This window comes from Anopheles stephensi, chromosome 2 (genome assembly GCF_013141755.1).
Source record: "Anopheles stephensi strain Indian chromosome 2, UCI_ANSTEP_V1.0, whole genome shotgun sequence".
Taxonomy (NCBI): domain Eukaryota; kingdom Metazoa; phylum Arthropoda; class Insecta; order Diptera; family Culicidae; genus Anopheles; species Anopheles stephensi.
In genome coordinates this window covers 8,054,915-8,081,356 of record NC_050202.1, presented here as the reverse complement: position 1 = coordinate 8,081,356, position 26,442 = coordinate 8,054,915, and the positions used below count along the sequence as shown (strand labels likewise).

Here is a 26,442-nt window from a genome sequence, read left to right as displayed (position 1 = left end):
TCGAGAGGAAGATGCTCAGAATGATTTTTGGCCCCGTATGTGTGGAAGGACAATGGAGGAGCCGCCACAATGACGAGCTCTACGAGCTGTACGATGATCTTACCATCGTGCAGCGAATTAGACTCGCCAGGCTCCGGTGGGCTGGTCACGTCATGAGAATGACACCGGACGACCCAGCCCGTAAAGTCCTTTTAGGAGCGTCCACACGGACAGAGGAGGCGTGGTAGGTCCAAATTGAGATGGAGTGATGGCGTTGAAGCGTCCGCCAGAACGGCCGGGCTAACGGATTGGCAGACGACGGCGCTAAACCGTGAGCGGTATCGAGGATTGTTGCAGCAGGCCAAGGCCGCAAAGCGGTTGTAGCGCCTGATAAGTAAGTAAGTAAGCTCCGTACTCTTCGACCTCACGAGGTAGCTCTTGGCACTCTTCGGCTTCTTCACACTCTTCGGCTTCTTCACACTCTTCGACCTTTTCGACCTCTTCGTCTGTTCGTGTAGATCTACCCGGAGGCCTCAACTCTCACATGTTAGTGTGCAGTTGCCCTCTCCTCTTCAGAAAGACCTACTTGACCCAACACTAATCAGTAGAGGATCGGACCTTAATAATACCTCTAAACTTTTGATCAGTATCTACATCAGGCTTTAAGTGTCCTACCCTAAGGTAAGGTCTCCATGCCTCCAACATTCCTGTTAGAAAATTCCAGATCCTCGCAGCTGCCCGAACAGTCGTTCTAAAGGAAATCCGACTCAGAAGTAAAATTGAGCCACTACGCAGAGACCAGAATGTCTCGGTTCTCACCTTAGTTTCATCTCAATATACAGGGATCCCTCCCTGTTGGCCTCCAGCCGTGATTCCCTGGGAACACACACACATACGGGACTTTGGTATAGAAAAGGTGATCACAACACATAACCTCAGCCAGTTTCTCTGGGATAATTTCGAACGCGTCCAAAAAAAGTGATATATGCATCCGTTATACACAAAATAGAAAACGATAAACCAAATACAATTCGTAATGCAAATAAATAATAAAAAAAATAGTTAAAATCAAACCTCGGGGGTTTGGGTCTGTGTCTGACACCGGTTAGCTTCATTTCTTTTCATTTTAATATCGTTTCGCCTCGAGCTCGTCGTTCGCATTAAATAAGGCACATAATATATGCGGCATATGATATGGTATATATTGCGTAGTTAACATATAAAATCGCTTGCTTCTTTTTTTTTGTATCGTTTTGTTGCGCACTCCTCTCTTTCGCATGTTTTTTTTTCCTCCAAAAAAGTTGCTTAATTCGTGATTGTAATTTGAAGTAGTCTCGTTTCTCCACAAGCGCATTTCGTCGATCGGCTTATCGGGGGGGAGGCCTGCCTTGTTTGTCTGATAATTATTGTAATGGGGAGGAGGGTTAGTTATAATAATGGTGTAATAGAACCTTTCTTATAACATTATTTGAAAACAAAAACCCACGCTACATAAATTCCAGCATAAAAAAGGAGGGTGCAGATGATAATGCACGATAGAAAATAGCAAAGGATTATAGACATCAATTCATCATGAAAAAGCTGCTTGTATGAGCTGCCTGTATTAGGTGAGTTAAAGCGCTACATCGCTCATTTTTTATGCGCTGTTTTTTCCGATTACTAAAACGAGTAAGAAATATATAAGAGTAATAATTTCAACACATAAAATAAAAATTCACGATAATATAAAACCATCCTCACTCTCTCTCTCTCTCTCTCACCCAGTCGAGCGCGATACTAATTTCTTAAAAGAAGGGCAACGAAAACAAATACAAAATCTTATATAAAAGCTCACTCACCTCCCAGTGTACAGATTTCACTCCTCACTCTCCTCTCTTCATCCCTTTTTCAACTCCTAGCGGCCATCGTTCGCTTTCCCGTTCGTTTCCGGGGCTCTCACACCCTCAGCTTACCACCCCAACCGGGTTTTTTGCGTGTATATCGTTTCTATCACATTTAAACGCTAATACATATGATTGTTTTTTTAATTACTACAAAAAAACCAGATGTAGTGTGTATAGCACAAGCTTATTCGTATAAAAAAAGGCATGCAGCTCATATCATATGTTTACGTTTCATTCATATCACAATTACACAAGTCGAAGTCTATGACTCATTGTTTAATGCTAAAAGGTTTAGAAGTTTCTCTCTCTCATCTCCATCTCTCTCTTGGCAACTCTTGCATCTTTTGATTTCGTCACACAATAAGATTAAAGGTTCAAGAACGAATGGTTCAACGGGGTTTCTGTCTATCATTCGAATTGGCAAAATGTTAGTCTTATTGTTTGTTAACAAACAAAAACAAAAAGAGACATAAAAGAGTAAATAATAGTAACGGAAGCAAGATATTATTTTTTGAGTAAAAAAAGGGGGCAAATGACCGTTTCATGCTTATCGATAGACGGCATAGGTTTAAGAGCACCTTTATCAAAAACTCTTTCAAAAATCATTCGCTTTCCAACTCAAGGGCCGGGGGGACAATCCGGTTCGACCGGCAAAAGTAGGGGGGTGTTGTGGTGCAAAATAAATATTGAAACGCTGCTTGGTTAGCTTTTATCTCGCTAAACGCTATAATTATCCTTCATTCGCGGTACAATTATTAAAATGTCGCGTGTGAATGAAGAAAAGCCTCGTTAGTGTAGTGTAGAACCGTTACCATTTCCCCTCGAGCATAAGCATAAGGTTTGTTTCTACCTTTAAACCCAATCGTATCGTGGGTTCGGTAATGTTAATGAAATCGAATTATTAAGCCGTTCGGGTTCACAATATTCAGCTTTTACCTAATTAATCTCCCCGCGTCACAACCAACCATCCCGGGTTGGTGGTTCCTCTCCTTCCTCTGCTCGGTTCATCCATACATTTTGCTTTGCTCATGTATATGAATATAAGAAGTTTTACATAATGGAATGCTACTTATCAATACAAACTTCTCATCGTGCGTATCTCGCTGCTTTCCATGTATATGTATCGAACAGAAGAAATAATTCCTTCTCCTACGTTTGCTTGCTAAATATGCTTATCGAGCGTTTAACCGTTAAGTATTTAAATCTTCTGCACGCAGAATGAAATATCGTTCGATGGCTGCTGCTTCTTTCGGTCGCACAGCGAAGCAACCGGCAATAAATATGTTCTCTCCCCTTTCCTTCGTTTGCTTTAATATTATTTAAGGTAATGTGGTAAATGTAGTAAAACGTTAACGAGCCGCCCAACAACTACTTCTTGACGGAATCGATCGATCGAAGGCCGTAGCACGCAACGAGCGCACCCCCCCTTACACGGTGTGCGCTGCTGCGGTATAAACGGCCCGACCTTCGTCAACGAGTATTTTGTGCAGGAACACATCGGTATCGGTGGACACGTCGATCAGTTCCAGCTCGATCAACTGTTCCTGGGGGTTCAGCTCATCCGCCTGGACGTTGCGCACGATGCTGGCGAAGGTGCAGTCGGCCGTCAGCTCCTTGAACCGCATCGCGTCCGATATGGTCCAGTCGTTGTGCAGTGGTTTTACGCCTGGGGGGGGGGTGGGGAAGAGAAACAGGTTTAGTTGTGGAAAATGGGGCGAATAGGCAGGTTCGAAAGGGTTAAAACAATTGCCACAACATGGATTTAACCTTCAATAACCAAGAGAAACCACTTGAAGTCGAAGAGGCCTCAGCGTGCAAAGAGCCATCTCGAGCAAAGGGTCCTAATAAACTCGTGGGGGTTCCGAGTGCTCCCTAAATCTGTTCCCTAAAGTGTTTAATCAAAACTGCGACAATTGTCTAGCTCATATGGGACAGTACTTGTGGCAATAAATAGTATGCAAATCGAATTTAACCCAGTGACTGCTCTCGAACAAGCTTACCGTAAAGCTTTGCTTTAATCGCCTGCTGTGGCAGCACGCGGAACTCGGCCGGAAGCACCCGCAGTGCGCCTGCGTCCAGCTGCTGCACCTGCCCAAAGTCACAAAAGTACGCGTGGATCGGCGTCGGTCCGAATGGGTTAATGTTAACCACAAGAGCACTAAAGAAAGGAAGAACTCGAATAAGCATAAACAACCAACCAAATCAATTCGCTCGCCCCGCAAAACTTACCGATACCAGTGGCCAAGGTTGTTGACGGCCGCGTACGCTTCACCCTGCCGGACCTGCTCCTTGCGAACCGGTTGCGCTTTCGTCATGCAAAAGTCCTGCAGTTCGTGCATGAGTGTGTCCAGCTGCGGCAGGTACGCGTACGGTTGGACGAAGAAAAACTTCGGATTGTTCGCGATCGTCACCTTCACGTTAAACACCTGCCCGACCGAGGGGAGCGTAATTTTTGCCAGCTTAGCGATCGCTTTCGTACCCGCCGCCGGCAACGGGCCGCTGCTACTGGGCGCTGCGGACGATTTCGATTCTGCACCCTTGCTACCGACGTGCAGTGCATCGAAACGGCTGGCCAGCTCCTTCCCATCGGTGCTGCTCATGGAGTAGCTGGTGCCTGTGGATTGGGACACGTTCGTCGTATCCGATCCGGAACAGTTCAGCGACCGGCCATCGTCCACCAGCGCGATGCGTGGCGAAAGGCTGCTGATCCGTTCCGATCCCATCTCGAGCTCCTTCTCGATCTTGATCGCTTCGTTCACGCACACCAGTATGTTATTGCCGGCCTCACGGTCCGACACGTGCACGTACAGCTTCACCAGCGGCAGTACGGCGTTGGCCATCGAGAACACCTTAGCCATCGCGGGTACGGCAGGCTTCAGGAAGGCACGCAGCCGCGCAAGAACCTGCGGCTCACCACACCCAGGCAGTTCGAACATACGCATCCGGATGGCCTGTGGCGGGTAGCTGCGCAGACCGAGGCTGAGCGAATCGAGGCGGTAAATGTGTTGCACGTTCGCGCGTCGCCGGCAGCCAACGTCGACGTACAGCATGCGGCAGTAGGGGCCCGATTCTTCCGCATCCAGCACCGCACGGTACCATTTGCCGTCGGTTTCGTCCTGCACGAGGTAGAGCTGCTGCTCGGTTGCTTTCGAGCTGTACAGACCTCGGTGCTGGTCTTCCAGTGCGTTCGCTTGTGTCAGGTTGGTGATCAATTTCTGGAAAGTGGCAAGCAGTATGGATGCGATGCAGTGTAATACTATCGTAACGTAACGAAACGAGCAACATTGCTCAATCGTTCAGGTTGGGGTTCAGGGCTATCAAACAGCAATCAGCCGCCGGCCCCCTTTCACCGAGGTGTCCTCGATCAAGCGGAACAAACCATACCAACCACCCGACCCCATTGACCCCATTGCACAGCTTCACGCTTACCTGTATGTAGTTCATGGCACCATCCAGCTGACAGTAAACGTCGCCCTGGTCGTCGACGTACGTAATGCTTACGTAGTTCACCGCCTTCCGGTTCAACTCGGGCACCGGCATGCTCTTGCAGATCTGCTGCAACAGTATCGGGTTCACCACCTCGTCCTCCGCCGAGGACGTATCGTACAGCACCACCTTCAGCGAGCTCGACCCAATGCCGTCCCGCCGTTCCGACTGCTCGTACTCCTCCCGCCTCGACAGGATCATCCCGATCAGCACGCGATGGTTGATGCGCTGGCCGAGGATCTGTTTGGCGGTCGGGTTTTCGCTAAAGTCTTCCAGTCCCTCGAGCGTGAAGCAGAGCGCCTGGGCCGGCAGGTCCAGGTACTGTTGCTCGCAGCGGTACAGCTGGTCGAGCGCAATCTGCTCGCTGTCCCCGATGTCGATGAAGAAACATTGACACTGGTTCGTCTCGTAGTTGATCTCGACCACCCGTACGCGGAACCAACAGTCGCTGATCGATACGAGATAGTACTCGCCCACCGCAGCCGTAACGTCCCTTTTCGCGCTCTCCTGCTCGCTCATCATGGACATCTCGATGTCGGTGATGAGCGAATCCATTTTATCCTACAGGAAGGGGATTAAAATGAAACCTTCGGTTAGTGACCCCCCCCCACCTGTCACGCAGTGCACAAAAACGGAAACTTACGCTGTACTCCTTGCCGACCAGCCTGGCCCAAACCTCCACCGTCGACACCGGATTGGTCACGTACAGATTCCAGTACTGTTCCTCCCACGGCAACGTCAGCTGGTTCATCGCCATCTGGCGCGCCTCCGACGTGTTGGAACCGGCGTCCGAGCTGGACGGTTGCTCCCGGGCAAACACGATCGTATCACCGGTCGGTCCATCCTCCAGCACAAACAGCTGGTTCGCGTACTGGTCGATGATCGCGAACCAGTGATCCGGCAGCAGGGCGCGATGCGTTTCCTCGAACGCGTTCGGAATGTTTTTGCTAAACATACCGTGCGGACAGCTCAGCACCAGCTCGTATATGTGGTGCGCAATTTCACGATCGGTATCGAGACACTTGCTGTACTTTTGGCGCGATTCGTCACGCTGGATCGCTTCGATCGCGTTCAGTGCCGCCGCAAACTGGCCCTCGAACTGGTTAACGTAGTCGTCCGGGTAGGTGGAGTACGACGACCCATTAACCGTAACGAGACACTGATAGCGACCGCTCTTCAGCTTGAAGTAGCCATACTCCGGCCGGGAGAAACCTTTGTGCAGGCTGTACTTCATCAGTATCTCCACCGGAGTCGCGTTCGGATCGTCCCACCGGAACGGTCCTTGCTGGAGTGCCGCAATCGACACAAAGGACCCATTATAATTGCCGGGCAAAGGGTCAGCAGGCCCGGGCACAGGTTTGGACGTACGCTCGAGCGGGTTCGCCGTTGCAGGTGTTCCCGGCTCGGGGAGGTTGGGAGACTTAAGTTTGGCCACCTTTTCCAAGTCTTCGTTCGCAACCTGCTGATTGAGCTTCAACCGATCCTGGAGCGACTTTTTGCCTGGGAGTGTCGGCAGCTTGGGAGCTATGTACGGCGGCATCATATCCGGTTGTGGTTGAGAAATCGAACGACTGTCCAGGTACGGGTAGGCCGGGGTGGACTTTCTTTCGTCAAGGGATTGCGCACGTTGGTAGGACGGTGTAGCAGTTGCGGCTGCTGCTGCGGCTGCTGCAGCTACTGCCGGCGTTGGTGGCGTGCCACCAACGGAAGGCAGATCGGCCTTCGGCACGTTCAGTCTTGCGTTTACACTTTTCACACCCATCGGACCGGGCGTTGCAGCAGCAACGGCGGGCGTCGGCGGCGGCACGACGATCGACATCAGCGGTAGCGGCGTTGCGGGAGACATCGTCAAGGGAAGTACCACCCGACCGGATCCGGCGGCGGCACCTCCTGCTGGCCTATTAGCGCTACCGTTGCTGTTTCGTGCGACGCCCGTTGGCTTTTGCTGTGCCTTTTTACTCGCACCTTTGTCTTCCACGCTAAACGGTAGCTGTTTGCGTGCGGCCGCCGAAACGCCGGGCCTGGCAGCGGTAGCGGCGGTCGCGGAGGAAACCGTTGGCAGTGCTTTGTCCGGCTGGCGCATCTCGACCGACGAACGGCTGAGCGCACTGTTCCGTGCGTTCAGCTTCTGGCGCAGATCTTCGGCAGCGACATTTTTATTGCTCGTCGTCAGCTTGTGCCGTAAATCATTGGCAGAAAGTTGAGATTGCTGCTGCTGTCCACCTGCGCCATTGAGATTGTAGTTCTTCGTCGAACGACTGTTATTGTTAGCCTCGGGTGAGGAAGAGTTGGCACTCCTTCCGGAAGGATTCGCTTGCGCTTGCTGTGTCGCGCCCGCCTTGCTTTTCGTTATCGGCCGCATCTGTCCTTGGCTCTTCGGTTGCTGCCCATTCCCCCCACCGTTCGACCACAGTCCTTGCGATTTGCCACCCTTCGGCGCGGTACCGGGTGGAGAAGTCTTCTCACCACCGAACGTAACACGCTTCGGACTGTAATTGGTGCTGTTGTTTCGGCCACTGTTGGGCATCTGCTGGTAGATCCGACTGTACGCCGTCGTCGTCGGGCTCGAGAAGCCCTTCGAATTACACGGACCGGTCGGTTGGCGCAGCGCGACAAAGTTCACCTTCTTGCCCGTCCCACCGCCCTTGGCCGTTTTCTGTGCCGCTACCATCTCCTGGATGTGGGCCGAGTCCCGGTTCGGCTTGATGTAGATGCGTGTCGACTCGCCGGCACTCGATTTGATCACAAACTCCTTGCTGGCCAGCAGAAACTCTTCCACCGTGCTGAACCCAAACTTCCGGTACGGGAGCGGATCGCCCTCGAGCTGCCGGTAGTCGCGCATCACGCTGAGCACGTTGGATGTTTCCTTGCGCGAGGCCACCAGCGCCCGGATGACAGCGATCGCTGCCTGCGCTTCCTCCGACAGCGCACCACCACCACCGGCCGCTTTCGGTCCATTAGGCGAAGGCATTGCGTTTTTTGCTTACTTGTCGTTAGGGGCACACCAAGGAAGAGATGACGCTCGGTAGGCGTCCACCGCCACCACCGTACATGAACGGTACGCGATCGCGCGCTCCGGATCGGTGCGTATGTGTGCTTGTGTTTTCTAGATATTTTCCTTTCACTGCAATACGCGATACACGCTGTTTTTGGAAGTTGTAGAAGAAAATAAAGATAAATTTACAAAAAAAAAGATCAACGATCGATCGAATCGGTCGCAGTGCGATTGTTTTGAACAAGTATTAGTAAGTCTTGCTTTTTTTTGTATGCTTCCTTCACTAAACTTAAAAACAGACAATGCCATCATCACCACCCCAGGGCCCAGGCCTGTGATTGTGAATCGACAGACCGAAATGCGTTGCAACGCTGTAACACGCCAGGGGGACAGGAAAAGAGCTTTTCCGCCCCCCCAGGCACACATTTATTGAGCCATTTTCTATTACGTTTGCCCGTTCCGTTTGGCTGATTACTTTTCTCCGGTCCGTCCGATCCCCGTCCGTCCTTGCTCTTTTTTTTCTCGACGAACTTGCCACCCAACACCCCTCCCATCATCATCATCACCATCATGGGTGAGAAAAGAAACATGAAAGAAGATTGTGTGTGCGCGGGTGCGAAAGAAGCAAAAATATTGGACGAAATTGGACCGGGGGCCAGGGCAATTAACTTCACTTTTTCCAACGGTACACAGCAGCAAACCCAACACTCTTTACCGGTGGTGTGTGTGTGTGTTCATATTGGCCCGCCAAGCGCAGAGTCCTATAGTCGCAGCTGATGCTAATGGAAACAAACAACTCTCGCCCCAAACAGACGTTTAGTCGTCACGAGTGGGGTGCCCAACAAGCGGAGGGTGTACGGCCCTGAGGGAAGCGCACAACAACAATGCTTAAACAATGGATGCTTCTTGTGTTGTTGTGGCGGGATGGGCGGGATGGGCGGGATGATTTGGTTCATGTTTGGAGAAGTGATTCATTTTTCTACAACATTTCTGGACTTTGTGTTAAAAGACTACGACTGTTAAGCCATCTTACAATAGACATCCTCCACGGGGGGGGGGGGGGGGGTTATTACCGATTCCACCGCACAACTGTTGCAATTGTACCAAAAATAGAAGTAAACTAAAGAAATGATGCAAAGTGCCGTTTTGGAAAATGTTTCACCGGCGGCCAGCGGTAATTTGTGCACTGCTCACCACGGGAAACGCAGGAACGGGAACCCCGGCCGCCCGAGAAAGAATGTTGGAATCGATCACGAGGCAAAAAGAAGGCAAGGCGCTACCGAAAGTTTCCTGCTCGGCTCGGCTCGCTCTCTCCCTCTGTGTGTGTTTCTCTTCTGCAACGCTATACATGTGTAACGGTGAAAAGAAAAGAAAATTAACCCAACCCAACCGCCAAACCCGTATGTGCGTTTTTCTCGAATGGTTTGTGCGCTAAGAAAGTTAAACGATCGAAAACAATACGCCGATCGGAACACCATTAAAGGTGCGATATGTTCGTCAGACAGTGCAATATATGTGCAAACCACCCAAATTCGTGTTGACCGGCCCATCGATCGGTCGGTTTTGACTCTTGGAGCAGGGTTTCTTTTTGTTTGACTTGGCAGGTGCAATGCTCTTGGATTAGATGATGCTCAAGCTGGTTAATTGAACAGGGTTTAATATGCTGCAGAAGGTACAATGCAATTCTAAACTCGAGAAACATTCCTTTTCCGAGAGCCACATATCTTCTCCCATATTCTTTGCCATATTGTAATTGTATAAAAAAGGGACGATAATGAAGAGGGCCAATAGGTGATCGCACCTTCGAAGTCGTCCAAAACTTCACCTATCTGGGGTCAAAAGTCAACATCGGCAACACCATTGATGTTGAGGTACGTGCACGGGTGCTGGCTGCCAACCGGTCATACTACAGCCTGAGGAAACTTCTCCACTCTAAATACTTGTCGCGACGGACGAAGCTGGGAATGTACAGAACATTGATAGTCCCGGTACTCACATACGCCTCTGAAACATGGACTCTGTCCAAAACTGATGAAGCCCTCTTAGCCGCGTTCGAGAGGAAGATGCTCAGAAGGATCTTTGGCCCCGCATATGTGGAAGGACAATGGAGAAGCCGCTACAATGGCAAGCTCTACGAGCTGTACGATGATCTCACTATCGTATAGCGAATTAGACTCGCCAGGCGGCCGGTGGGCTGGTCACATCATGAGAATGACACCGGACGACCCAGACCGTAACGTAAAGTCCTTTTAGGCCGCCCACACGGACAGAGGAGGCGTGGTAGGCCCAAATTGAGATGGAGTGATGATGGCGTTGATGCGTCCGCCAGAACGGCCGGGATAACGGATTGGCAGAGCGGTATCGAGGATTGCTACAGCAGGCCAAGACCGCAAAGCGGTTGTAGCGCCTGATAAGTAAGTAAGTAATGAAGAGGGTGGTCCGGTGGCCGAGGCGACAGTGGCGCCGGTCTTCACACGACAGGACCGGGGTTCAAATCCCATTCGGACCGCCTCCCTGTACACAGGACTGCTACGGGAAAAATTAAGTCACAGAAAGCCAGAAATGGCAGGGGCCGAGACCTCTCGAAGTTCTAGTGCCAAGAAAGAAGACGAAGTACTGTGTGGCCGTTTACCTTCATTGGTCTGCTCAAACATTTCCATTGCGTGTTTGATATCGATCTGCTGTGATGGTTGCAGTAGCTCACAATAAATTACGTTTTGTTATTCCCACCAAATACAGAGTAAGACATTTCATGTTAAGTGCGTAGCATCAATTAGGCAATTCTTTCCGTACTTGACTTCGGAGGAACACTTTCCGCAAAAAAAAATGAAACACAATCCAAGCATAGTCCTCAGTAGGGTAGCAAAAAATCAGAGCAGACGAAAAAATTTGAGTCATACAAGCATAAAGCAAGTATCGAGCCGCATGCATCCGCAAACTGGTGTTGAATTACAAAGCATGAGGCATGTTTGTTTTAACCCTATTACTACTTTTAAGCCTCTTAACGACCTTCACATAATGCTGCACCAGTACACAGGCACCTCTCTACATTTTTTTTGTCACCCTCAACGATACGTAATCGATCGCATCTCGTGTCTCTGTCAACAATTCATCGGCGAAGAGAAACAATGCCCCGGAACCGCACCCAAAAAGTCACACACAGTGTCGGGTAGAAGTAGGTTGCTTTCTTTTCACACTGTTCGGGCTTTCGACTGCTCCCTCCTTGAGTGGTGGTGATTTGCATTCCACTGCTCTAATGCTCCATATTAGCCGCTGACTGCTGGCGGCTCACCACTTTCCTTCCGACCGTGGTGGAATGCAAATCGGCCTCGATCAATTAATATGTGTGACGTGATGAGGGTGGCTCATCGCTTCTAGCCGTGCCGTGCGATAGTGAGGGGAGGGTGGGATGGGGGGTGGTGGGCCACACTTTTTCCATATGATTATCGATATGCTAACAACAACTCCAATGCTTTTGCTGACATTATAGTTTTCTTTTTCCGCCGATGCGATGATCAACCGCTTCCGATCATACTGCACTTTCTTTTGCTAATGTAAACATGCGTAGTAAGTATGCGAACCGAACACGCACAGTGATGCAAAATGCAGTGGTGCAGAGTTGCGACAATGCTAAAATCGTGACAAAAATGTCGTCCTGGAGGGGTTTTTTTTTTGGGACCGCTTTCTTTGGCGACACACATTTTGATAATTGGGAGCAAACGAGTTGTTGGTAGAAATTAGGTAAAAGTTATCTAAGCGGTAAAAAATCGTGGATAATTAAGTTTTAGTATTTTTTAACATTTTCCTGTTTCCTTGAAAACTTAGACCAGTATTTAAATTCCGATCAAAGTAGGCTAGCGAAAATCAAAGCCCGAAAAAATGCAGTCAAAGCCAGTCCAGCAGTCATTGAGAATCGATTTTTGTGTTTGAAGCAAAGAAATGTTGTAGGGTAAACCAGGTAAGCAATAAGGAGAAAAAAAAACTTTACGTCTTCTTGTTTATCACTGCAACTTCGAGGAGTCCCTTGATTTAATTTTATCCGTAGCTGGAGAGCCAGTCCTGCGTACCAAGAGGTTGTCCGGACGGGATTCGATACACAGACGCCACTACTGTCTCGTCCACCAGACCACTTCAGGAGAAAAAAAACCCTTAGTGTAATTAATTTAAATTACAGTAAAACACATACACTTTAGATTAAACTCCTGTAGGGCTGAACGCACCAAATTATGCGCCAACCGAAAAATTCAAATTGAAAGCTGTTTTTCTTCATCACGTGTTATCAATGTTACATACCTTTGTTTACCAAAAAAAAGATAATTTGAAAAAAAATCTTATTCATAAAAACAGGAAAACCACGTTTGACCTACAAAAAGGGACTTCCTGTAGTTACGATATTTGAAACATGTTTAGCCGAACGACATGTTTTATGGATCAACTAAGGCGCAACTCCATTGCGCGGATCCCACATGTTGCGTGTCGTTGATTCACAAGGGAAGCAAGGGCGACGGATGATGGAGAAGACGAATGAGGTAGGTGGTGGGGAGGTGAGGAGGGTTAGTTGTATAAACAAACCCCACTCGCCACCGCTATCCCCCGAACCGTGTTCCACAAAAAACCACGCACCCCGTTGTCATCCCCGGCGCGGTCGTCAACGACGCCTTGGTAGTCATCATACTTTTACATTGTTTACAACACACACGCACCCTCGTCTTTTTCACCCTTTCCCGAAGAGGGGGTGTTTTAAAATAGACGCTGAAAGTTATCTTCTACACAGTTGTGATGGTGGAGAGTAGAGTTAAGATAATCGCTCTCTCGCTCTCGCTTTCTCTCTCTCTCTCCATCTATCTCTATCTTTCTTACTTGCAAGGGTGCGTTGAGTCGTAAAACGCAGCTTCATCGAATGCACATAAGTCACGCACCCGTCCGCACGCACACGCCCGCAAACACACGTGTGTGGGGGGACGGCTATCGGACGATCGTTCTGTATTGTAGACAAATCGTGCAAAATGTTAGCATCCGTCGTCGTGCTGCTCTTGACACGATAAAACACATCAACGCATTCTTAGTGTGCCGTTGACCGTAACCATGTTACTCGCTGTGTGTAGTTACCACGCTGGGGACCACAGCGACGGTAGGATAGAGAAATAGAGATTAGCTATATGACGGAGCAACGAAGTGCAGACGCAACAAACGGTGGGCTAGAAATTCCATCGCAGCAACACCATCATCATCATCATCATCACGCACACAATCTCGATGGCAGCAGAGAAAAAGTTCATTCCAGTAACTTCTACCGGCCAGCAAAATCTACCTTCGCACTATCACTTTATCTGCCCTTATATCTGCCTATTCCCAACCAGATTATCTGGACTTTCTTCATTGTTGTGCACATTGTTGTTGTTGTTTTTTTCTGTCGGTGACTCCCACTCCGTCTCAGACAACCCGAAACGAAATCATGTCAAAGGAAGCCAGAAACCTCCCCTGGACCAACAAGATCTGTCTTGAGATTGTGGACACCCCCCTCGGGGAAGAGATGTCTCACACACAATATCTCGCCTATCGCATTCCTTTCGCATTTTTCCCGTAATGCCTGATCTTCTTATCAGTGTGTTTCCTCGTCATCCACAAACAATCTCGCCGTAGTACCGTCACGTCACGCGCCCACCACCTCGAAAAAGACCCAAATTGCACTGCCACACACACACGCACACGCACAGAGAGGGAGAAACAGTCTGAATTGACTCTGTGTGTCTGCGGGATGCAGCATACACGCTGTATATGGGGCGTTATCTAAGCAAGCGGCGCGCGCATACACAGAGCCACGTATGCAAGGCACCGACCGAGAAGCGACACACACCCGGAACGCACCGTAAGAAGCAGTTTTCAACCAAAATACAACGTCGCGCGCCATCTGGTACGATTTCGTTATGGGAGTGTGCCAATCACAGTGTCTCGCTTCTCGGCTGCATTTTGGGGCCGTTTTTCTTCCGTGCCCAGCGGAGTTGACTAACCTCGCCTCAAATTGTACTCCGCCGCGAAGAGGATGATCTATTTTCCCAGTTCAAACAAAGGTGCACACACTCACACACAAACACACACACACACACAGTATAACGTTTCTAATGTCCACCGGAATGTTCGACACTGCTTTCCAGGCTGGAACTTTCTTCACAGAACACCATTCGCGGACTGATCTCATTTCGGTCAGCCATCACGACAGAACGAGTTGGACCGTAATACGATGATAACAGGGTAGGCGGCGGTTCCCTCACACACAGACACAGTCCCGCGTGCAACAGTTTCTATCGTTACACCAATTATGCCCCGCATCACACGGTCTGCTTTCCATAGAAACGGCGAACACTTCCACTTTCTACACCAACTGCTAGCGTACATTGCACGACACGTTTGTACATGCAATTATGCTGACCGATCTCGGGCCCCAACCGGATGACACCACCACGTTCCCGTGAACTAGGCGCCATTTTCCAATTGTTTTTCGCACTCGTTACCTGTGTGCTGAGATTCTACCAGCGATAATCGGCACACTGCTAGTACGAGCTGCAAAAATCAGGACCGGAGGGAGCCACACAAGAACATAAAAACCGCCCTATCTGGTTCCTGGAACCCTTCCGAGATACAAAACACAAGCAGCAAACACCCCAGCAGCACTGCTTACCTGCGCCGTGGACGACCAACACCGATGGAGGTGAGCGAAACAATTGATCTTGCGTTGTGTGATCCACTGACTGGGAGAGAGCGCTGATTAAGCAGAAAATCTGACAAAAGCCCACGACATCGCACCGCGAGACACACACACACACTACAAAACACTACGCGTTGGCGCATCTCCAAACGCACACTGGGCGTACACGAGCGAACGTGGCGGACATGTTTTGGGTCGGTAAATTAATTGTTCGTAAAGCGAATTCCGTCTTACCAGCACAATTGATACATTCCGCAGCCCAAATGTATTTTAATGTAATTTTTGTTATTTGCGCTCAAACAATCACTATTTCTGCGTTAAAAATCCATGACAACGGGATATTTTTTTATAAACCGAACTTATTTCGATGTCCGGTCATAAAACCATCGTGCATCGCTCAACCCACACCGCGGCTGTAGTGGGTTTTCAGCGTGAGAGTTGAAGAGTTAGGTTGAGCTTAATGTTGCACCGGGCAGCACGTAGTTCGATCTAGCAGGCAGCACATCGCGGTCTACAAACTGAAAAGCATGCTATTTTTTTTTTATTCATTCGGAACCCTGAGCGGAAGAACAAAAAGGTAGCGAGAGTTGTTTCATCCCCCATGCGTCTAACTGCTTTAGTTGTGTTTTATTTGAACAATTAATTAAGCAATACTATTGCTTGAGCGCCGAAGGAAAATGGGACACACCACATGGTCGTGCGTTCTTCAGTGCATCAGTTGCCGGATCGTAAGCAATGTTGCCGCATTATCTACGGCTGTCTGTAGCCGGCGCGGAGCTTCGAAAAACGCTTTCAGCTGATCGTTGTCGTACTCGAGCAGCAGTTCGGCTATTTCCTCATATTTCGCCGGATGCGAATGTTGAGCGAAGGCAGACAACCTGTTGGCGTACGTCTGTTTGATGGACGCCACGTCGTTCGGATCGATCGAGTCTGAAAATAAAACCGGAGTAAAACAAGACCCATTCTAAAGCGTGACCCGTGAAACGGGGGAAGAAGATGTTTGTAGCTGGTACATACCATCTGAGGCAGCGTTAGTAGTTTTGCTGCTGCCGTTCTTGCTCCGACTGCCGGTGGTCAATTTTTCGTGCTGCTTCGAGCCGAAGTAGGTATGGAACTTTTCTTTCCTGAGTTCGTAGCTCGATTTGTAGCGTTCGACGCACATCGGCTTCCCATACAGCACGTGTCCGTTCATCTTCGCAATAGCCCTGGAAGCTGCTTCCGGTGTGACGAAAGACACGATCGCCCTGCCCGTTGAATAACCCCGGCTGAAGCCACGCTCGTTGATGATCACATGCACGTACTTTAGCGTACCGTGTGTGGCAAACAGGCCGAACAGCATCTTCCACGCGACTTTTGCGTGCAAATTTTTAACAAACACATTATTTTGTTCGACAATCCTCACGTGCAGCAACCTCCCGTTCGGCAAACGTTTCTTGCCGTGCAGCATTGCAACGGCTTTTTCTGCCGCCTGTTTTGTGCTGAACACGGCGAATCCGAATCCGTCACATTTACCATCCTTCATGATCAATCGATGGTCGACTAGATTGTCCAGCTCCACGAACAGTTCGAAAAACTCATCCTTCGTGATCGTTTCGGGTAAATGTTTTACGTACACCTGTGTTCCATGCTTGGTGGAATGATGGTTGTAGGGTTTTACGGCAGCAGTTCTTACCGTACGCGGACGTCTCAAGATAGTACTAGGCGGCATCACTCCACGGAGAGATATCATGATGTGATGGTTAAATGTTTCTGTAAGAACAGCCGATAGGTCCTGGTATGAGACTGAATTGCTATCCACCGGTCTTTTTTGAAGGGGCGCTACCTAGCGTTCAATCTCGCAAGATACGCAGTAACACACGACTCTCACACTCAGGTATTCAGCTTCAGAGCTGACCGATGACTGAAAAAACTTAACCAGCGGTGCAAACTCGTACGTGGCCGTCCAATGCTGAGACGATTGCGGTTTCCCTTAGTTACACTCATTACTTGTGCTTGAGCTATCGCGCGGGTGCGTCACCATCGACTTGATGTTTTCGCCCATAAAGCGCCCCATGGCGTTTCTGCAAAGGATCGAAGTAGGCTAAGGCATTTAGAAGTCGATGTTCCAACTTCAAATCTTTGCAACTCATTTATGGTTTCCCGTATTGCAGAAACAGTAGAAGAAGGCTTTCTGTTCCAAATATAGAAAAAACAGAAACTGCTTCGTGAAAGAATCGTTCCTCGATCTGTCCCGGATCCTGTGACGGTGCCTCCCGATGGTGCCTGCGAGAATCGTGGACAGCCAGCCATAACGATCGAGTACTAAGTAGCTGAAGATGCCGTTTTGCTTCTTACTCCCGTTCTTCGCTGAAGTATCCTTGGGGTGATGTTGGTTCTCCTGCAGAACAGTGTACCTGTATATGGTGCAGCATGTCCGGAGAATTTGCTGGATCTGCTCTGAGTGTTAGGGGTTCATCATTATTTGATTTAAAAAAACTTCTTACCTACTATACCTCCTCGTTAGTAAGCGGTAAGCTAGGATTATAGTATTTAAGTTACAAAATAGAATTTAATCATTTTGGTGGCAAAATGTCCGGCAATTACGCATGCCCAACGCACAGCGAGCGATACATTGAACCAATATTTCTTTCAAACCGTCCACGGAATGAAGCACACACCCAACTCCGGATCTTATCGCTTTATTGAAATAGAAACATGTGTTGTATTGGGTTTGGTTGGTTGGTTGGTTTTAGAAAGAAAAAAAACGTTTTCCTCGTGTAATTTAGAACGCCCGGAGTACTTTGAATATGAAACTGAAACACACACACACACATGCGTTGTAACCCAACTCTGGGGAAAAAAAACGATATTTTACTGGGGGGTTGTGTGTAGTTGGTGGCTTTCGTTAGATCCCCGGTTCGGAGCGGAGGTTCTTCGTAATCGCGCAAATTTGGTTTAAATGTTTTGGTTTTTGAACTCTGTGTGTGTGTGTGTGTGTGTGTTGTACTTTTTGTACAAATCACTCGCGAACTGCGTAGCAAAGATCTAAAAGCTTGCTGAATAGCTTACCAGGACCCCCACAACCTATTTGCTATTTTGCCCAACACCAAGTGATCGATGCTGTTGATCATTCTCTTGGGAAGGAAACGTAAAAAAAAAAGAAAATGTTTGCCGCGACTTCTACGATTTAGGGGGGGTGATTTCGATCTTCTGAGAGCTTTGCGTGCTCTATTGAAAAATGAAACTAACGTGTAAATTTTCCCCGCTTTTCTCGGGTGTTTTTTTCATTTGCTCTCTCTCTCTCTCTCTGTGGTGGTTTTTTTTTTAAGCAAACAAAAGTCTATTTTACCGCGGAAAGTTGCGCCGAAGCCAACTGTGCAGCACGTGACGATTTCGCTCGGGAGAGCTGACACACATGAGCTCTTCCTACAAGGACGAGAAGAAAAACAAAACTAGTCAGCGTGTGTGTGTGTGTGTGTCTTTTCTGCTGACTACTTCCGAGGGAGATAGCGCTCTCTGTGTGCAGTTCACAACAGCGAAAATAATATGCTAAACCAAAAAAGATAACACAAACACTTCCAAAGATCCGCGCGCGCGGCACAACCACCTCTAACTCGCTCTCTTCCCTTTTTAACCCTCTTCCTCTCTCTCTCTCTCTCTCCTTGTTCTCCTTTTTGTTTTGTAGAATTTTCGTTAGTTGCAAGTTTTTTCAGTTTTTTTTTTGTTCTGTTGTTATTTTTTCATTCTCGTGCTTTGATTGACTCTACACCATCTCATCATCTCTCCCTCATCTTCTGCTGCTCACGAAAGTTTTTTTTTTCTCTTTTTTGTTGAGTTTTCCATTTGTTTCTGGTATATTTTTCAATTTTTTGCATTTTATTTCGTGTGTTTTACGATATTTTTTTCCGTTTTTCTCTGTAGACTGTCGCATCGGTTGTTCTTGCTCCCATTACAATTCTCTGACGGCTCTTTTTGTTTCTTTTTTCTTTTTCTTAGAACATTTCCAATTTTCAAAGGTTTTGTTGAGTGGCTCACATTTTTTTTCCTCTCTTTTTCCTGTTTTTTATTGCCTTCCTAGAGATGGTGGTTTCTCTCTATTTCGCGTCCTTCTCCCCTTCTATTGCCGCCAAACGCTCTCGGTTTCTTTAAATTCGGAATCGCTTTGCAAGACGCCAGGACAGTCGAAAGATCTAATATGGGTCCGATCTTTTCTATTCCTTCGTCTGTCCATTCCATTACATGCTTCCACTACACCTTCACCGCACGTGCTGCTTCTTCGTTACAGGTTCACCACCGACTTTGAAGGTACTCCACTCCTTCTCTCTCTAACAAAACAAAACATATTACTGCTCTCCGCACCTTTTTGCGTTTTTCATTTTCTGTTGTTTACTGTTTTTTTAGTGAATTTTCTGTACTTTTTTTTCTCTTTTCTTTTGCTCTGTTTGTCGCTTTTACTTATCCGACCACCGCGCGCGCCTAACCTGCTCCTTCCAAGTCGCGGCGCGGCGGGGCAAGGATGGTTTCACTCGTTCATTTTGCTGTGTTTTTTAAGTTACCATTTTCATATTTTGGTTTTTCCTTTTTTTTTGTTGCATTTTTGTTTTGAATATATATTTTTTGATACATATATTTTTTGTGTAATATATACTTGATAAGGGGGTATTATTATCGTAATAAGAAATTTTGTAGCGTGCGCACACAAAAAAGCTGGGCTGGGCCGTTTGGGTTGCAGAGAAATCGTTTAGCGCTGGTTTTTACGCGAGTAAATGACATATTCAATATTATAGTATGAATAATGAATCAAAAAAAAAAATCCGACCGCCCGCCGAATGGGTGCAGAATACTTGGACGAAAACGTTACACCCCATTCGCTGCCGGACGCGTACCTCCCGCAAACACACACCCGCCCTCTGCTGAAGACCCTCCCCTCCTACGAGAAGAAACACACCGCCTGCAAAATGGGAATATTGTGAGAAGGAGATCGTTTAATTTAATTTAACCCCCCCACGAAAACAACATCCACCACCTTGCACAGGGCACACCAGAGACACAAATCTCGGTTAGAATTTCCTCTGCCATACTACAACTGCTGGTGCGCGCGATGGACACGCGCCGGCCTAACAAAACGGGGCGGGCAGTCTTACGCCCGTGACCCATTTCCCCGTCTTCCACTGGTGCTTCGGCAGCGCTTTAGTTGGGCTGGGCCGAAGTCTTGTGATGCGCCTGCAGCACAGCGACAGCCTCCTCAGTCTTTGCCGTGAGCGATTCCTTGTGCTCCAGCATGTGCAGCAGCTCGGAGTTGTCGATTTCGAGCAACATGCCGGTAATCTTGCCGGCAAGATTCGGATACATCTGCTCGATCAGCGGGAACAGCCGTTCGCCGAGCATCTGCTTCTGTTCGGCCGGCTGGGCAGCTGCCAGCATGGAAGCCGTGAGCGGTTCTTGGCCTGTGGGAAAGCAAGAGAGCAAACGTGGTTAAGGTACGGTACGAACGAAAACGCGCACAAAAGCGCTGCCCCCCCCGCCCTTACCTTTAACGATGACGGCTTGCTGGGCGACGGGTTGAGCCTGGATCGGGACCGGCTGCGGAATCTGCGGGTTGCGCATGGCCTGCGTGAACTTGTAGTTCTGGGCACGCGTCTGTCCGGCGGCGAGCTGTGGCGCAACCGGACGCGTCTGCATGTTAGCCGCCGTCTGCTGGCCAGTGATCGGGCGCGCCGCGTTACGCATGGCAGCGGACGAGGCTTGGGCCGATTGTGCGTTCGGTGCCTGCTGGTTGGCGCCGCGCACGTTGCCCGCCTGGCGGTACTGGTTGTTGGCGACGTGCGCCGCAGCAATTGCCGGATAGCCGCCGGCCGGTGCATTGGCGGCCACATTCTGGTTGCCCGCGTTCGGGCGAATCTGCGCGCTGGCGGACCAGCGTGGAGCGGTGCGCACCGGTGCAACCTGCGGTCCGAAGAAGCGTTGCGGTTGAGCGAGGGTGGGCATGAAGTAGCTGCCGCTCTGCTGGTACACCTGCCCGATTTGCTGCATGCGCAGATTGTTGACGCGCTGGATGTACTGGCTGGCTAGGTGCGATTTGCGCTCCTCCTTGCGCTGGGCAAGGGCCACGTACAGTGGCTTCGAGCCAACGATGCGTCCGTTCATCTCCGTCACCGCCTTGGTCGCTTCGTCCGGTGCCGAGAAGCACACGAACCCGAAGCCCTTCGAGCGGCCCTCGTCCAACATAACCTTGGCCGAGGTGATGGTACCGTACGGCGTGAACTCCTTGCGCAGACGCTCGTCGTCGATCGTATCGTCCAGGTTCTTCACGTACAGATTCACCCCATGGTAGCGTGTCAGCCGTTCCATCTTCAGTTGCTCGAACCGGCGCTTCAGCTCCATCTGGCGCTCGTTCTTCTTCTGCGCGCGACCCACGTACAGCATCTTGCCGTCGGGCAGCTCCTTGTTGTTCAGCTCCTGCACCGCACGCTCAGCCGCTTCCGGGCTCTCGTACGCGACAAAGCCAAACCCGCGGCTCTTGCCATCCTTCATCATCACGCGGTGGCTCGTAATCGGACCGTACTTCTCGAACATCTCGCGCAACGCTTCCTCGGTCATATCTTCGCCAAAGTTCTTTACGTACACGTTCGTGAACAGCTTCGCCTTCTCGCCGAGCTCCTTCTCGCGCTCCTTGCGCGAGATGAAGCGGCCAACGAACACCTTCTTCTCGTTCAGCAGCATACCGTTGACGCGGTCGATCGAGCTGTTGGCTGATTCCTCCGTCTCAAAGTGCACGAACCCGTAACCCTTGCTTTGGCCCTTCTCGTCCTGCGCTATCTTGCAGCTAAGGATGTTACCGAATGCCGAGAACGTATCGTACATTGCCTTGTTGTCGATTTTTTTGTCCAGATTCTTGATGAACACGTTGCCGACGCCGGATTTGCGCAGCGAAGGGTCGCGCTGCGACCACATGATACGGATCGGGCGGCCCTTGAGCGAATCGAAGTTCATGGTATCCAATGCGCGTTCAGCTAAAAATGGTAGAGCAATGTTAACGGTTAAATTGAAGAGCATTACGGCCATACGAATGTTTACAGAAAAAGTACAAGCTTTGTAGTTGAAGGTACCACTTCCGGGGGGCGCGCTTTTCGAAACATTTGTGTCTACCATTCCCATGAAGCATGAGAACGTTCTATAGGTTAAAAAGGCTCATGTTTCAACTATAAATAAAGCATCGCCATACTACACATACATCATAATTACATGAAATGTCCGTTTCCAACCGTCGGAATCGTTGTGTCTCGCTAAGCATAATTGCTCTTTTCGGGCTACACACAACGACAATATGCACATATAAAGTCTGGAAAAAATAATCATGGTACAAGTGGGTGGGAGAGCTGCCTGTCGTCCCATGTCGATCCCGGACATCATATCATACTGTAGCAATTTAGCCAGTACTAATGGTGTGATGAAAACTAATTATATCGATTCATTTTCCCCAACCCGGGGATAACCCCGCCGCACAAAATTCGAATTGAATCGAAGCAACAACAAAAAATATATCAAATCTATGTACAAAACTCATTGTAAATGCATACATCATCTCTCCCTTCGAATGTATCCGTCGAACCCTTTCGTGCATTCGTCATTTCGGTGGTGCAAGCGCATAAATATGCTGGGACGTGTGCTACTCATAAATCTCATTCCAACATTCTAAGCTAATACATATTAGGCTCACAATGTAAAATATTTTTGACTCTTTTTACATTTGTAAACACCGTTGTTATCGTTAACGGAATGCAGCGGAGAGCTGATAATGAAGAAGTACAACATTCCATCGAAGTTTTGCTTTTCCGGGGACATTTGAAAATTGGATTCGGGGGGGATGAAACCATCACCGCTCGTCGTCACACCGTGTCACGTAACACTCCAGCAAAACAAAAACATTGCCACAAAATTGGTGGCTCAGCGCGCACATACCAACTACATAGCCTTCTGCCTCAGTTTCCCCACCTCACCCGGGTTTGCTGAGGTAAACCTGGTCACCACTCACAGTTGGATGGAATGTGTTTGGAAGGGGACACGCGCACACACACAACACGGTATGTTGAAGGTAGAGATTAATACGTCGCCTAGGGAACGCAGGGTTCTCCAAACCGTTCGATGAAAGGGGTGACACATCTCGTTGAACAACATTCAAGGGTTTAAATTTAAACATTTGCCTGACCATTCCCAGCTACACGGGTAAACTATGTCAAGAAGGCCAGCCGTACTGGTGAGCCAACAACTAAGGAGCATAGTTCGATTGCATTACTAAACCTAAATCTGTACGTTCCGTACTTTGGAAATCCCTGCTCTGCACAGCTCACATTCCCTTGTTCATGGGGACAACGTACAAGTACAATATCGTATTTTTGTTCAATCAAAAAAGAACTATAAATAATGTGCATACAATGATTTTATCTCCCAGCGCGCCCCGCACATCATCTCGTGTGCCTGCTCTGTTGGTCATTAGTGTGTTCGCAGAAGGGAAAACATTTAGGAACATAGGTTTCTCGTTTTTAAATCCCTCCTCCCTCCTTCCATGGTCTCTGTTTTGAGCTCTAAATGTTGCTGCTTTTTACCAAAGGCATTCCGGGGAGGGTTTGTTATAGCGTGAACCCTTCTCTCCACCGAAGGACGACTGCTATGAACTGCAATTGAAAGAGCTGTGCTTGCGCTGTTCCCTACTATCCGTTTGCCAATCATATATATTAAAACGATTAAATTGAACTGAGTGAAAATCACTTGCCTAAAAGAACGTGCATACAACTAATGCTTCAACGGCGCAGAGCAAATGCTTCACGGTAATGATAAGCGAGGGGGTCGGTCTTGGGCGCTTAGTAACACTGCAAGCCAGCGCCCCGCACACGTAACGCTGTTACTGATTAGGTTCGATACGATAAATTCAGCAGTTCTCTTATCGATAAGTTTGCCGTTTATTTCGCAACCGATAGATGCATCCCTGCCGTCCCTGTTGGTTCATATAAAAGCCTCAAAGCTATATCTAACCAATAGCGCCAATGGATGTTTTCGGTTTCAAGGTTACCAAAACTCGAGACAAAAAAAAAGGGGACTGCAATTCTACAACAATGCAATTCCTAGTTGAGAGCTGTGGAATTTATAAGCCATATTTCCTGCAACGTGTTCGACTCTTCCCCTTTCCAAAAACCGTCACGTTGTCATATTTGTGTCACCACCATTCACCGAGAGAGAGAGAGAGAGAGGGAGAGAGATACACTGGTCGCAACTCAATCCGATGGTAAACCCTCGTCCGTCGAGCACCGTTTTCCAACGTCCTTGCGTACCGGCCGTTTTCTCATCTCTCCTCCTCCCCATCATCTCCTTTCTATTTTACTCCACGCAACTCAAGCGTAGCATTAGCGGTTAACCCCCTCGATATACGTGCCGCGCTAGGGGTGCGTCGTGGCAAAGAAAAAAAAAAAACCATGGGCCGCTGCCACCGTGTGCGGTGCTGCGCGCTGTTGTTTCAACTGCAGCATTCGAGACGAGAAATTTGCCCACCAAAAACAGCTTCCCGTACGACTCGCCAGAGGGAGCTACCGTTTGCCTCACAGGATTGACGTACGCGCGCGTGTGTGAGCGAGATGACACGCACACACGCTCCTGCAATATGGCGACGACGGAGAAACGTATCGAAGCTACCATTGACATTACACCCAACGAGGGAGCAAAAACACGTGTAGCCGGAAAAAACCGGACGTTTCGATGATACGATTCTTTTGGAATGCCCTCTAGGAGAAACACTGTTTCTGCCTCGTTCCGGCAAATTTTGGCCAACAAAGTGAAGAGAAAAACACTCTTTTAGGGTTAGAAAGGACAGTAAACGCATGGCTCCCGGGGGGTTGTTGCATTACTCACCATCGGCTGGCTGCTGAAAGTTGACGTACGCGTAGCCCAGCGAACGACGTGTGATCAGATCACGGCATACGCGGATGGACAGTACCGGACCGGCCGATGAGAACTTCTCGAACAGCGTCGCCTCCGTAATGTCCGAGTGCAGGTCGCCGACGTACAGCGAGGCCATCTGGTAGTTCGGTGCTCCGGGATTCATTTTGGTTGCTCTGTCGAAACTCTTTCCGGGGGTGAAGCGCGTAAGGTACTTTCACTGGGAACGGGGTTTGATGCAGCGCACGGGAAACGGTGGATTCCGGTCACGAATCACGCTCGCACTCTCACTCACTGACACGTAGCCGCAGACGGCGGGGGTGCGAAAGAGCAATGGACGCGAGGAAAGTTGCTTCCGAAAAGTGGGGTTCACTCTGCTGCTGCTGAGTCAACCACCGTAACACACACCACACCACTGGTGAAGTGAAAGATTTTGGCGAAGGATCCTTTTACCACCGACACACGCACACACCAAATATCTGCCACGCACAGTAGGCTGACGTCGACGATTTTCTTTCCGGGAAGATTTTCACGCACGACTTTCCGCTAACGGACACACACGCACGCACAACTCTGCTCTTTGTGAAATGGGGGGGGAAAAGAAAATTACGATACGCGTTTGCCTTTTCTCGCAACGAGGGATAGATAATGTAGAGCGGTTGTTGTTGTTGGCTGTTTGCCTGTTTTTCACGATTTTGCGATTTTTTTGGGGGTGGTTTTTGTATTTTTTATGATTTTTTTGTAGATTTTTGTTGGTATTTTTTATTCACAAAAAAATGTGAGTGGCCGTGCGATCTTGTTCCAGAAGCACAACCGCACAACTTCAGCGACACGAGCAAGATGGCAGCGGTTCGCCGTCGGACGCGTCAAGTCGAGCAGCCCTGGGTTCGGGAAAGTGCTCGAAAGCTGCTCGAACGTCGCTGGCTGACGGCCTTCACTTCCGCTCGGTTGGAACCGAACGTGCGTGCAGAAAACGGACGGGCTGCACCACCTTGCTGCGTGACCGCCATATTGAAAATTAAGGTGACAACTGTCAAAAGGGGGGGAAGGCGAACGTTTGAAAATGTGATTGTTTTAATTTGAAGGTAAAAAAGTGATCAAATTGAAACCGTTTGCAATGGTTTCCGTTTTAGTTTGATCACAAAATACGTGATTTGCAAGTTTGAAAAATAAATGAGCATTCAGAAACGAATAGAAATTTACCTGCTTACCTTTGCAATCGGCGTAAATCACTCCAATTTCTTGTCCGTTTCGATGGAACTCGATCAGCTCACCAGTTTGCCGGAACGCCAACGAAATTCCCTCATAAATGCATGCGCGGATTATTCAACTCCGGCGTTCGATTAGCACACACACACACCCACGCACACGGTCCACGGTGGTGTGAATTTTTAAATGATCAAACTTCAGCACACCACAAAACGTACAAAGATTCACCAAGTTTTCCGGTTTTTTTGTTGTTGTTGTTTCTCCTTTCTAGTTTC

General features: G+C 48.9%; 2 protein-coding genes across 3 annotated transcripts; both read right to left on the bottom strand.

The window, feature by feature from the left end:
* Positions 1-1,067: 1,067 nt before the first annotated feature.
* LOC118503731 lies at positions 1,068-15,178 on the bottom strand. 2 transcript variants are annotated; one of them, XM_036037345.1, is made up of 6 exons: positions 15,023-15,178; positions 5,992-8,491; positions 5,292-5,909; positions 4,092-5,077; positions 3,863-4,020; positions 1,068-3,528 (listed from the first exon to the last, which is right to left on the bottom strand). In XM_036037345.1, the coding sequence occupies exons 2-6, from the start codon at positions 8,317-8,319 to the stop codon at positions 3,290-3,292; spliced, it is 4,329 nt and encodes a 1,442-aa protein (XP_035893238.1). In that variant the 5' UTR covers positions 8,320-8,491; positions 15,023-15,178; the 3' UTR covers positions 1,068-3,289. The 2 variants fall into 2 exon arrangements, with proteins under 2 accessions (XP_035893238.1, XP_035893239.1); XM_036037346.1 differs by lacking the exon at positions 15,023-15,178 and adding an exon at positions 14,355-14,776.
* A 2,533-nt stretch (positions 15,179-17,711) lies between these two features.
* On the bottom strand, positions 17,712-25,834 carry LOC118503732 (polyadenylate-binding protein). Its single transcript, XM_036037347.1, has 3 exons — positions 24,932-25,834; positions 20,560-22,041; positions 17,712-20,475 (listed from the first exon to the last, which is right to left on the bottom strand). The coding sequence occupies exons 1-3, from the start codon at positions 25,122-25,124 to the stop codon at positions 20,219-20,221; spliced, it is 1,932 nt and encodes a 643-aa protein (XP_035893240.1). The 5' UTR covers positions 25,125-25,834; the 3' UTR covers positions 17,712-20,218.
* Positions 25,835-26,442: the final 608 nt, after the last annotated feature.

Coding starts and splice junctions, on each gene's coding strand:
- LOC118503731 (XM_036037345.1), bottom strand. CDS start 8,319: ATGCCTTCGCCTAATGGACCGAAAGCGGCCGGTGGTGGTGGTGCGCTG. Junction 5,910..5,991: donor TGGTCGGCAAGGAGTACAGC/GTAAGTTTCCGT, acceptor CCCTTCCTGTAG/GATAAAATGGATTCGCTCAT. Junction 3,529..3,862: donor GATTAAAGCAAAGCTTTACG/GTAAGCTTGTTC, acceptor CCCCCCCCCCAG/GCGTAAAACCACTGCACAAC.
- LOC118503732 (XM_036037347.1), bottom strand. CDS start 25,124: ATGAATCCCGGAGCACCGAACTACCAGATGGCCTCGCTGTACGTCGGC. Junction 22,042..24,931: donor CTTTCAGCAGCCAGCCGATG/GTGAGTAATGCA, acceptor TACCATTTTTAG/CTGAACGCGCATTGGATACC. Junction 20,476..20,559: donor GCAAGCCGTCATCGTTAAAG/GTAAGGGCGGGG, acceptor GCTTTCCCACAG/GCCAAGAACCGCTCACGGCT.